Source organism: Cricetulus griseus, chromosome 7, assembly GCF_003668045.3.
Source record: "Cricetulus griseus strain 17A/GY chromosome 7, alternate assembly CriGri-PICRH-1.0, whole genome shotgun sequence".
Lineage (NCBI taxonomy): Eukaryota > Metazoa > Chordata > Mammalia > Rodentia > Cricetidae > Cricetulus > Cricetulus griseus.
In genome coordinates, this window is record NC_048600.1 from 83420888 (window position 1) to 83433571 (window position 12684).

The 12684-nt window shown below is 47.1% G+C and overlaps 2 protein-coding genes across 3 annotated transcripts in view; one reads left to right on the forward strand and one right to left on the reverse strand.

The window, feature by feature from the left end:
* Wrap53 (WD repeat containing antisense to TP53) overlaps nucleotides 1–762 on the reverse strand; it is a 21124-nt gene extending 20362 nt beyond the window's left edge. For both annotated transcript variants that reach the window (XM_027427026.2, XM_027427027.2), the window contains exon 1: nucleotides 632–762. In XM_027427026.2, the coding sequence (XP_027282827.1) occupies nucleotides 632–705 (74 nt within the window). In that variant the 5' untranslated portion in view covers nucleotides 706–762. The remainder of the gene's footprint in view (nucleotides 1–631) is intronic.
* Nucleotides 746–12684, forward strand: Tp53 (tumor protein p53). The gene is made up of 11 exons (NM_001243976.1): nucleotides 746–836; nucleotides 7096–7197; nucleotides 7478–7499; nucleotides 7597–7875; nucleotides 8685–8868; nucleotides 8950–9062; nucleotides 9710–9819; nucleotides 10029–10165; nucleotides 10256–10329; nucleotides 11389–11495; nucleotides 12068–12684. Exons 2-11 carry the CDS (start codon nucleotides 7124–7126, stop codon nucleotides 12147–12149), a joined length of 1182 nt encoding a protein of 393 aa, NP_001230905.1. The 5' UTR covers nucleotides 746–836; nucleotides 7096–7123; the 3' UTR covers nucleotides 12150–12684.

The window sequence follows — 12684 nt, forward strand, 5'->3', positions numbered from 1 at the left end:
ACCTCCCTTCCTTCCCCCCTCCCTCCCTTCTTCCTTTCAACATTTATTATCACGCTCTTACTTCCTACCCAGCAGCATACGAGGAACTAGAGAAAACAATTTGCAAATTCTCTATGCCCATAAAATTGTCGTGGCTGTGCAATTGAAGGCTGTGAAAACACTCTCCACAGATAGTGATAAGGACTGTACAGGAAATTAAACAAGATGGTGTGATATGAAGTATCTTGGAGAACACGTTAGATTGAGATATTAAGAAAAGCCTTTCTAAAGTGACATTTTAGCTGGTGAGAAAAAAAAAAAAAAAAAAAAACCGCTGCCCGCGTTGGCTCATCCCTATACGTGGGAGGCTAAAGCAGTTGGGCTGCCGCGAGTTCGAGGCCAGCCTGGCTATAAAGACACTGTTTCAAAAAGCCAAAAAGAAGACGACTCCAACTATACAGCTAGATCGGAAAGAGCAGTGTTCAGCGCTCTTCCGAAGCGGTTTCCACCAGTTTTGCCCTCACAGCTCCGTCTTAGAGTACTTCTCACAAAGCGATCGAATGGATGGCAACAACGCAGAAAGAATCCCGGCTGTGTAACTGCCCCTCCCCTCCGCTTCTTGCCCTCCACCCACAGAATGGCTTGCCCTTACTTGTCATGGCGACTATCCAGCTTTGTGCCAGCAGTCTCGCGAGGAATGCTGGGATAGGGACTTTCCCCTCCCATGTGCTCCTGAAAAGTTTTGTGCTGGAGTCTACCATCCTGGCTGCAGGTAGCTATTGGGATCAGGGGGTCCCTGGCATCCGGGTCCGGAATCTACTTCCCAGCGGGGTAACACGCTCCCCCCTGAAGACCTGGTAAGTTACCGGGTGAGCCTGATGAGTCCTCTCTGAGTCACCGGCTCTCGGTTCGCATAATTGGAGGCTAGAGAGAATCGCGGGGTTTGGGGGGTGGGGCAGTGGGGGACTCAGCAGGTTGGGCGAGGTGGGGTGAATGGAAACTTGGCGGGCGAGATGACCATGAATACAATCTTGAGCATGATGTAGATGAATGTAGATGGTGGGGATGCTAGGACCAAGCAGCCGAACACCTGAGAAGAAGTACATAGAGAATTTGGGGACCACTGAGCCGGCGCTTTTCTCCCCGCCACACACTTATCGACTAGCTGCTGGGTGGTGGAAGCCCCAGGAATAACATGCACAAAGCACTGTGATGTGAGATCTTTCAAGATTCACAGCTTAAGACTTTAGAGCCCCTAGCATCCTAATGAAATCTCGGGCTCCATTCCTTAATTAAATCGGGGTGATCCGGGAAGTCCTGCTGTTAAGGTCTCCAACTTCCGGACCTTTGTTCCTGGAGTGATTTTTTTTTTCCAGCCCCACCCCAACCCTGCTAGTCGAAGAAAGTCCAAAGAAAAACTGTCAGTCTCGCTAGTGAGAAGTGTTTGCATTTGTGGCCCGAACTAATTGTCTGGATCTGAAAGGCCCGCCGACCCTGTTATTGTTTGCATTTCTGCCGCTTGCAGGAGCATTTCCGGTTTTTCCGGAGCAGCTCATCGATCACTCGACCAGAGGGGAGTAGGAATGGGAAAAAAAAATGTATTCCTGGCTGGTGCTTGAGGAAGGGAAACTGCCACCCTCGATCATCGCATTTTCCTGGATTACTTCGTTATTACTTTTGCAGAGGAGGAGGTGTTTATTTAATAGAGTGTGGGAATAGGTCGTTTGTTCGTGCCGGAAAAACAAATTACCGAGTATCCGGTCTTGGGGTGAGCCATTCCCTTGCTGAACGCATTCCTCACGTCCTGAGAGCGGAAGGGGCGGGCCTTGGCCAGGGGCGCCCAGAGGTCCTAAGTGCAGTCGGCCAGTACAGGACGATTCTTATAATGGCAAGGCTGCCACGATATACATATTGCCTGCTACTGCATCTTCAGTCTGAAGAGCAGGTCATTGTATTGCAGTTTCTTGTTGAGCACCAGAAATTGTGCATGTCTTTTTCTTTTCTTTTTTGTAAAAGTACTATTTCCACACAGCACTTGGGAAGGGGAATAAATTTCTTTCCCTCTGAAGGTTTAGTGATTTTAGTCTAAAGAATAAGTGAACAATAGATAGGAAATTTTCTTTTCGTGGCTTCAGGTAAACTCACAGGAAGACTAGAAATTCAGGTTTACAGAGAAATGTACAAATGACTACCCTTAAAGTTTTAGACTGGAAGGGAACATAAGCAGGTGAAGGTGAGACCGGCCAGTTCCCCGGTAGTCAGGGATTGTTTTGTTATGCAGATACCCACCCAGCCCCTGTAATCTCTAAGGCAAAGCAAGGTGCCCTGCCCCCTGTTTACAAATGGAGATATATGTAAATGTTGTTTGCCTTTTTACAAAAAGACTACTTTGAAAACATCCTTTATTTATTTACAAAGGTCTTTGGTTTCTCTGAATAATTTAGTGCTGGGGGTTCGGAGTGGAGGATGGATAGTATATGCCTATAATCTATTCTTAAATCATCTGTAGTTTGCTTATAACCATGCAATATAAATACTATTCCAATAACTGTTACAGTGTTGGCTTAAAAAAGGAGCCAGGGTGCTGCTAACCTTTAATCCCGGCACTAGGGAGACATAGGCAGGCAGGTATCTGTGAGTTTGAGGTCATCCTGGTCTCTATAGTGAGTTCCAGGACAGCTGGGGCTATGCAGTGAGATGCTATCTCAAAAAGAAGAGCTGAATGTGTTGATATTCAGCACAGACGGGGACTACATTACATGTCAGCAGCAATTTAGCAACATGAGAAAACGGGAAGCAGTTGGATCTCAAGTTCCAGACCAGCCTCTGACACAGGGATCAGCCTGAGCGATACAGTGAGACCCTGTCTTTAAAAAAAGAAAACAAAAAACAAAACACTTGAGAAGTAGAGAAGAGGGAACTGAAGTTCAAGTTCATCCATGGTTCTGTAGTTCTAGACCAACTTGGGATCAATTAGACAATGTCTCAAAAAAAACTAGCAAAAATTAGCATATGTTAGCAAACCAGACCTAAGGGGTATTTATTCTGAAAGGGTAACTGAAGACAGGTATGATGGCATGTGGCTGTAGTTCTAGAATTCCCAGGGTGCAGAGGCAAGAGGCTTGCCATGAGTTGAAAATCATCCTGAGCTACATGACAAGACCTCCCTGTCTCAAGGGAAAGAAAAGAAAAGAAAAAACAGCTAGAGATGTGGTAGAGTATATCACCTAACATACCTAGGTTTAAACCCCCGAACCACAAAAACAAAGGATGAATCAATCCATCTTGACCAAATGCGATTTTGTCCAAGGACTGCTATATTGGAATCAAACAGTAATCTTTGTCACTCACGTTAAAGTTCTGTGAGCTCCTCAACAAGAGAAATGGTACTTGACTATACTCTGGCCTTTTTATTCCTTTATATGTTATGTTCATGATGTGGAACAAGCCTCACTGAAAACTGAGCGCTAGAATCCAGCACCCTTCGATACACTGTGAGACTATCTCAAGAAAGGAACAGGGCCGAATAAATTCCAAAAGTGATGACTCATTAGAGGAAGTCTCATTGGAAGGAACAAAAGTAACTTTGATTCCTTCCAGACCTAATGGTGGTTAGTAAACTTTGGGGACGGAAGGTAACAGCAGACACCTATCTTTACATTGTGTTGGTTTGGTTTTGGTTTGTTCTTTTGTTTTCTTATTTTTTGCCTTTGGCTGATAGAGTGAACCAAACACTTAACATTTTCTCTTGTTTCCGCATTTTAGTTACAAACAATGTATGAACTCTCTCTACTCCCACCCTCTTGTTTAATGAAGCTAAAGCTTTCTCTGGTGGTCAGCCATAAACTCTCCTTATGAGACTTTCACAGGTCTTGTGAATTTTTTCTTGTCTTTGTGGACAGTAGTGATGCATGCCTTTAATCCCAGCACTTGGAAGGCAGAGGCAGGCGGTTCTCTGAATTCCAGTTCAGCCTGATCTAAAAGTGAATTTTAGGACAGCAAAGGTAACAGAGAAACCCTGTCTTGAAAAAGAGAGAGAAGAAAGAAACCTAAACCAGATGCAAATTTCAGGACAGCAAAGGTTACACAGAGAAACCCAGTCTTGAAAAACAAGAAAGGAAGAAAGAATCCTAAACCAGAGGCTCACACCTATAATCTCAACACTTAGGAAACTACAAGAAAAGAATTGCCATGTAGCCAGGCTACAGAGACTGTCTCAAATAGAAAATAAAAGTAAATAAAAAATAATGGTCTGCTTTTATTATTATATTCAGCTGGGGTGTGTATGTGTGTGTGTGTGTGTGTGTGTGTGTGTGTACGAGTTTGGGGAGTAATTGGGCTTGGCAGCAAGTGCCTTTTCCGGCCACAGACCCTATATTTTCTGATTTATATAAACTGTTTTTGCATTTTTCCAAACATGTTTTGTTTGTGCATTTCCCCACCAATGGACTACATTGTGATTTCTCCTAGCTCCACAGCCAGAATAATGCTGACAGCGCTTTTGGTGCAAGCCTCCTGCTGTCCGTGTCAACTCTTCTAGGAAGTGTACCTCGAAGTGGTTTTGCTGAGTAGTGAGATCTGTGCTTTAAGCCATCCCAGACTCTGCCTTGTTACTTTTTAGAACCAACGATATGTTCCCACCCTTCTTTTTTTTTTTTTTTTTTTTTCCAGCACTGGGAGTTGAACCCGGGGCCTTGGACACAGTAGACAAGGACTCTGCCACCCAGCTACACTGCCAGCTCCAGAAGATTTTTATACTAAACTCTGAACAAAACATTAGGATGATTTTGTTCAGAGCAGGGTGTGGCTTCTGACTTCCCTGGTTCCCCTCCTTTGGTGGCAGTGGTGCTAGTGGGGTTTGTTTGCTTTGGTTTGGAAGGTTGCCATAGAGTCTTGAATCCTTCCTACCTTCCTACCTCAGGTGTGTGTCGGTACAAGCTTGAAGATCCTGGATAAGTGATTTAATTCCCTTAGCACTTCCTCCATCTGTTAATAGCTATCTGCCTAGCTTTCTCAGAGGGTCAAGTGAGACGAGTCCAGGAAAGTAGCAGGCCTCTTCCTTCTGGGTTTGTTACCTCCCCACCCAACATTTTCTTAAGCATCCAACCTCCCTGACCATTTGGCTTGTTAAAATCTTAATTTCCTGGCCTTCTCATGAGTGCCTGCTCTAAGGGGTCCATATTGGCAACTCTTTTTGTTTGTTTCGTTGTTTTTTTGGGTTTTGTTTTGTTTTGTTTTTGTATTTTTTCAATACAGTTTCTCGCTGTAACAGTCCTGGCTGTCCTGGAACTCGATTTGTAGACCAGGCTGGCCTCAAATTTCACAAAGGTCCACCTGCCTCTGTCTCCCAAGTGCTGGGACTAAAGGCATGTGCCGCCGCCACCACCAGGTGGCAACTGCTCTTTTTAAGGACTTATGAAACTTAAATAATTACTACTAATGACCTGGGTGATGGAACAGGGAGACCTCCTATATCTATGTGACAATCTCCAAGGAAGACTGAGATGTTGGGCAAACTTCCAATTGAGGCAGTCACATTAACATTGCTGAGCTCTCACTAAACCAGGCACTTGTCTCCATTTACATGTGTTTGTGTGGGCACACGTGTGTTACTGGGGGAAGGGGTGAGGGAGTGCTGAACCTAGGGCTTCACAAGCTAGGTAAATAGTCTACCACTGAGCTCCCCCCCCCCCCCCCGCCAAGGCCAAAAAGACCAAAATGTAGCCATTTCAGATAGGTGGGGTCTTATAGTAAATATAAGAGTGAAATGTCGGTCTCCAGGACCTTTGGCTTCTGAACACCCTCCCATAAGTGTCTGTAGTTTTAGTTATTAATCTGAAGAGGCCCTGGGCCCTTCCTCACCCCTTTCCATGGCTACCTCAGTACTCAGGATGAAGGGACAATAATGTCCTGCCGTTTGCTTTCATCAGCTAAGGCCAGCCTTAACTGACTGCAAGACGGCTGTGCAGAAGATCCTGTGTTGATGTAGGTTGTTTGGGAGACCATCTTTGATAAAAGCTCACTCATCTGCCTTCTGTGTGTCCTTGGCAGGTCACCAGTCAAGACAAATAGGATAAAGCATATGAAGAGATTTCTCAAAATCCTAAATAAATGAGGAAGTAATCAGTATTAACAGCCAAGAAAGGAAATGTGTGATATCTCAAGGGGCCTACACCTGGATTTAATCCCCAGAACCCACATTGTGGAAGGGAAGACCTAAATCCTGCAAGTTGTCTTCCGATCTCCACACTCATGAGTTGGCACACAAAAGTACACAAATAACTAAAGTTTACATGAGGACATAATTTTTCTGTTTTTTAAGGCTAGCCTAGTGGGGCCATTTGAAAGCCAGTCTGGGATAGAGTAAGATAATAGCTACATGGCTAATAACAATAGTAGACAAAAAATGCCTTACAGCTTAATGCTATAAAGAATACAATGGTATTGGTGGTGCACGCCTTAAATCCCAGCACTCGGGAGGCAGAGGCCTGCCTGGTCTCCAGAGCGAGTGCCAGAATAGGCTCCAAAGCTACACAGAGAAACCCTGTCTCGAAAAACCAAAAAAAAAAAATACAGTGGTGTGGCTTGATGGAGAGTGGCTGGTACAACTGAACTGAGGGGCTATGGTACACAAGATAAAGAAGAGCCTACCTCGTAGCCACAGAGAGAATAGAAACAGGAACCTTGCTCTTCTAGAAGGAACCGCCACTGAGCTGAGGAAGTGCTAGCTAGAGTCCAGAGAGAAGACTGTAGGGAAATTGCTGAATCTTTAGGAATTTCTAAGGGGTTGGGGACCTGTCCCAAGGGAACAGGTGGAACACTGATGATCGTTCTTGGAGATTTGCCATAAAGAGGATTTGAGAAATGGAACTGTGTGTGATGAGTGACGAGGAGTCAGGGAGGTGTCGTTCTCCAAAGGGAAAGAGTCGAGTTGTGGGCGCGGGAGGGCCTGTGCGGTGGGAAGTGCCTCTGGTTATCTTTTCTTTAAAGTGCTATATGGTTAGAGGCGCTGCTAAGAGGCTGGACAAACAGAAGAGCTGCCCGATTCCTGCGCCCCTGGAAGTGGTGTTCCCTCACAGACTGTCTCATGCCCAGTCCTCACTTTTCTCCTCACAGAAGCCTGGCTGACTTCTTGGGTGCTGCCATGGAGGAGCCACAGTCAGACCTCAGCATCGAGCTCCCTCTGAGCCAGGAGACATTTTCAGACCTGTGGAAACTGTGAGTGCATCTTATGGGGCCCCTAAGGTATACCCCTCCATGCATCCTCCCCCAATCCTAGCACCCTGTCCGATAGCAGGGGCTTATGAGAAGCAAAAACAGTAGTTAGGTGTCTGTGATCCCTGTATTTGGGAGGTGTGAAGGCAGGGGGATGCAAAGTTTGAGATCATCCTCAACTACATAGCAAGTTCCAGGTCAGCCTGGCGTAAGGGAGATCCTGTGTACAAAAATGGAAATCAGTAGTGCTAACTCTGCTCTCTACTCTTGTCTTGTTTTACAGACTTCCTCCAAACAATGTTCTGGTAAGGACCAGGGCAGAAAGGGACTGAGGGTTTGCTGGGCTGCTCTGGTGGGATACTGAGAACACAGCATTGAGGTCCTTCTTTGGTCCCTTCACAGTCCACCTTGCCGTCATCCGATTCCATTGAAGAGCTGTTCCTGTCAGAGAATGTTACAGGCTGGTTAGAAGACTCAGGTGGAGCGCTCCAAGGGGTGGCAGCAGCAGCAGCTTCTACAGCAGAAGACCCTGTAACTGAGACTCCTGCACCGGTGGCCTCTGCACCAGCCACTCCCTGGCCCCTCTCATCTTCTGTCCCATCCTATAAAACCTACCAGGGTGACTATGGCTTCCGTCTGGGCTTCCTGCACTCAGGGACGGCCAAATCTGTCACGTGCACGGTCAGTGTCCGTGAGGTGTTGACTTTCATGTGACCTTTCAATATCTGTTGTTTTCTGTCTAGATTTTGGGGGTTCCTCTTTAGCCCATGGACTTTGATGTATGTCTCAGAGTTTAATTTCCCCCTGAACCTTTGCCTTTTATCCTTCTCTCCTATTCTCTGCATCTCTCCAGGGGACATGGAACTTTCTTTCCTCACATTCCTTTCTTGGCTTTTGAAAATAATCTTCTGAAGCCAGGCACAGTGGCATACGATGTAGTCCCAGCTGTTTGGGAGGTTGAGGCAGGATTGCTTAATGCCAGCCTGGGCAGCATAACAAGACCTGATTCTCACACACACACACACAAAAATACAGCCCAGTGGGGTGACACACACCTATAACTTCAGCACTGGGGCGCCTAAAACAGGACGAACAAAAGTTCAAGGCCATCCTTGGCTACACAGTAAGATTTCTGAGAGGGAGAGGTGGGGGGGGGGAGAGAAAGGTGTGGGAGAGAGGGGGAGGGAGGGGCAGGCCAGTGCAGGCTTTTAATCCTAGCACTTGGGAGGCAGGCAGATCTCTGAGTTCAAGGACAGCCTGGTTTACAGAGAGAATTGCAGGACAGCCAAGGCTACATAGAGAAATCCTGTCTTGAAAAACCAAAAGAAATTAAACCTTCTGGTGTGTAGATGCCAATCCTGTTGTTGCTGGCTGCCCTCTCCCATAATACTTGGCATCCAGAGCTGGTGTTTTTCCTCAGACCCCCACTCTGACCCTGGTTCACTAGTTGGCTTGCCCTCTGACCTTAGATTCTTTTTCCTCTCTTACAGTACTCCCCTTCCCTAAATAAGCTATTTTGCCAGCTGGCAAAAACATGCCCTGTGCAGCTGTGGGTCAACTCCACCCCTCCACCTGGCACCCGTGTCCGTGCCATGGCCATCTACAAGAAGCTACAATACATGACAGAAGTTGTAAGACGCTGCCCTCACCACGAGCGCTCCTCCGAAGGCGATAGTGAGCACTGGGGGCTGGCTGTGGGATTAGAACTGGTTGCCTAGGGTCTCCCCAGCCTCTGACATTCCTGATTGCTCTTAGGTTTGGCTCCTCCTCAGCATCTTATCCGAGTGGAAGGAAATTTGCATGCCGAGTACCTGGATGACAAGCAAACATTTCGGCACAGTGTGGTGGTACCATATGAGCCACCTGAGGTCTGTTCTTTTGGTTTGGTTTGGTTTGGTTTGGTTTGAAGACAGGGTTTGATTTGCTCTAACCCAGCCTGATGTTGACCTTACAGCAACTCTCTTGCCTCATGCTCCTGAGTACTGGGCTTATAAGGTGTGAACTACTGTGCCCAGCGTGAGGGTTTGTTTTGTTTTGTTTTTAAAGATTTTATTTATTATGTATATAGTGTTCTTCCTGCATGCACTAGGTCTCCTTACAGATGGTTGTGAGCCACCATGTGGTTGCTGGGAATTGAACTCAGGACCTCTGGAAGAGCAGTCAGTACTCTTAACCTCTGAGCCATCTCTCCAGGCCCCCCGCGTGAGGTTTACTTTAACAAGAGGATCTCTGGGAGAAGAGAGCTGGGAGGGGGAGGCAGGGAGGCTGAGTCCTGTCCCCTTACCATCACCGTGCTTGGGATACAACCCAGAGCTAAAGAAGTGTCGTTCCCTCTCTCCAGCCTATGGCTTGTCATCTAGCACCCCACTTCTCCAGGAGGTGTGCAAAACGGGTGCATATCCCTATTCTACAACTAAAACTAAGGCTTTCCGGGGGGCTATAGACCTTCCTGCCTGCTACCGGCTCCCTGTGCTGGGATTGGGAGTGGCTTCACTGGGTCCTGTGTCCACCCCAGGTTGGCTCTGACTGTACCACCATCCATTACAACTACATGTGCAATAGTTCCTGCATGGGGGGCATGAACCGGCGGCCCATCCTTACCATCATCACACTGGAAGACCCCAGGTAGGAAGCCACCTGTTATGTATGTCGTGTTAGCGTGTTCATCCCCAGCCCCTGCCTGTCTCTGTTCCATGGGCCCCACCCACTGCCACATGCCTAGCCCTCTCTAGCTCTTGCCCTGTTTGCATACGTGAAGTCTCTGGTTTACTAACATTTGGAATAGGACCAGCTTTCCTACTGTCTTATGCTTCCCCTCTTCTCACCCCGGGTAGTGGTAACCTGCTGGGACGGAACAGCTTTGAGGTTCGTATTTGTGCCTGTCCTGGGAGAGACCGTCGTACCGAGGAAAAAAATTTCCAGAAAAAAGGAGAACCTTGCCCAGAGCTGCCCCCAAAGAGTGCTAAACGAGGTAAGCAGGCCGGGACAAAGAAGGTGGAGGAGGGGGAGGTTCAGCTTCACCCCAAATTTACTCTCTTGCCTCTGCTTTCCTTTTTCACAGCATTGCCTACCAACACAAGCTCCTCTCCCCCGCCAAAGAAAAAAACACTTGATGGAGAATATTTCACCCTTAAGGTACCAAGGTTGGGAGAGTCGCGTATCGAAGACAGGATGTGTCCGTTATTACGTTTATTGATGTCTTTTGCATGTATCAAGCTAGTATTGTTGCCATGTTAAAGTTCTAAGTACACAAAACGCTACTTCTCTTTTAGCTGCTTTGTCTCTAGCTGTGGCATTAGCATAAGAGCACATGCTCAGTAGGCAGTGCATGCCTCAGAGACAGCTGCTTTTGGTTGTACCTAACTAGAGAACAACCAACTTAGACCGTAATACAGGTGCTCCTCTACTTAAAATGGGAACATGTCCCAGCAAACTCATCATAAGTTAAAAATACCATATGTCAAAAATGCATGTAGAGCTGGGCGTTGGTGGCGCACGCCTTTAATCCCAGCACTCATTTGGGAGGCAGAGGCAGGCGGATCTCTGTGAGTTCGAGACCAGCCTGGTCTACAGAGTAAGTTCCAGGACAGGCTCCAAAGCTACACAGAGAAGCCCTATCTCAAAAAACCAAAACCAAAACAAACAAACAAAAAAAAAAAAAATTGGATGTAGAGCCAGGCATGGTTGGCACATAACCTCAGAACTGGGGAAGGTGGCTGCAGATTTGAAGCTTGCAAGAAAGGGTAATCAAAAAGAGGGCATTTGGGTTGAAGGATACAGCTCAGTTTCAGAATACTTGCCTAGCATGCACCAGGCCCTGGGTTCCCGGTGGTACACATGTTGCATTTGACCCACCTAACCTACCAGAGTGCAGCTCAGCAACACAGTGCATCTCCCAGATTGAATTTCCCCTCATGATCAGCACGTGCTGTTGAGAGCTGTGGCTTGCTGTCTGTCGCCAGCATCAACAGAGCACCCTACTCTGTTATCGCTAACTGGAAAAGACCCAAATTGGATGCACACTTTCTACTGAATGCCTGTTCCTTTCACACCATCATAAAGTCCCCCCAAAAATTGTAAGTCATGCCATCTTAAGTTGGGGACCAACTTTCAGAAAGAAAGTGGTTAAAAGCACGAACATGGTTCTGTGACTTTGCCCAATAATCCTGTTCCCTCCCCCCACCCTTGTTGCAGATCCGAGGTCATGAGCGCTTCAAGATGTTTCAAGAGCTGAATGAGGCCTTGGAATTGAAGGATGCTCAGGCTTCAAAGGGGTCAGAGGACAATGGTGCTCACTCCAGGTGAGTGACCTGGGGCAGCTCCCAGCTGTGGTGCCCCTACCCTGACCTTTCTCCAACTTGTGGGAGAAACCAGGAGACCCATTCAGTTGGATGAGAGTGACACTTTGGGGTACTGAGGTTAATATATACCCTGCCAAGTGCTGATGGGCCCCATGAGGTCTGCTCTCCCCACCCCCACCCCGGTTCCTCATAAAATGGGATGAGGGACCACAAGGTATATTGTCACAATCCTGTAATCTCATCAGTAAGGAAGGCAGAAACAGGAAGATTATTGGAAGTTTGAAGCCTTCACCAAATAAATGTTTGTTTGAAGGCTTCATATATATAATTCCGGGCCAGCTAGGGCTCCAGATAGCAATCCCTATCTCAGGGGATGGAGGTGACGGGAGAGATAAACTGATTCCCAGAAAGAAGTACTTCAACCCTTTCTGTGACTACATGTACCCATGGTAGAGACCATCTTAAATTCCCATTTTTTCCAGCCGCCATCCTAGAGCCTTCCAGACTTGATCAAGAAGAAAAGTCCAAACTGCTGGCTCCTATCATACCATCTCTCCCCTGTCTTCCTACAGCTACCTGAAGTCCAAGAAGGGCCAGTCTGCCTCCCGTCTTAAAAAACTAATGATCAAGAGAGAGGGGCCTGACTCGGACTGACTTCCTTCCTCTGCCTCCTGTCCCCCACCAGCAACTTCCCATCCCCCTCCTCCTTTCCTGACATTTTGTCACTTGGGTGCTTGAACCCCGGCTTGGGTGGATCTGTCATCTCTGATATCTGGGGAGGGTGGTGGGATACACCAATACACCATCTTAGCTTTTAGGATTCTGGCCATGAGGAAAGGAAGAAAATTCTCAATAGGTGGTGTTGGAATTTACAATTGGCCATGTGCAATGTGAGGCCCCACCCAATTCTCTAAGAAAGCCATCTGAGTTTACTTTCTCCTGACTTGAAAGCCACATCTATAAAATGCAGATGAGCATACCTGCTTCTCAGGGTTTCTTGTGATACTTGTGATACTTGTCCCTTCCGCACCATTTATTACCTTGTGGCCTGGACTCTGCCCCCTCTGTGAGTGCTGGTTCCTGGCCCCTATTGGGGGATGGGTTGGTAGCTGCCAGGTCTCTGCTGGCCCAGCGAAATCCTATCCAGCCACTTGTTGGACCCTGGCACCTAAAATGAAATTTCACCCCA

Excerpts from the sequence above, each read along its gene's own strand:
- Tp53 (NM_001243976.1), top strand. The coding sequence starts at position 7,124 with ATGGAGGAGCCACAGTCAGACCTCAGCATCGAGCTCCCTCTGAGCCAG. Across the intron at positions 7,198-7,477 it reads TTTTCAGACCTGTGGAAACT|ACTTCCTCCAAACAATGTTC; the intron begins GTGAGTGCATCT and ends CTTGTTTTACAG. Across the intron at positions 9,063-9,709 it reads TACCATATGAGCCACCTGAG|GTTGGCTCTGACTGTACCAC; the intron begins GTCTGTTCTTTT and ends TGTCCACCCCAG.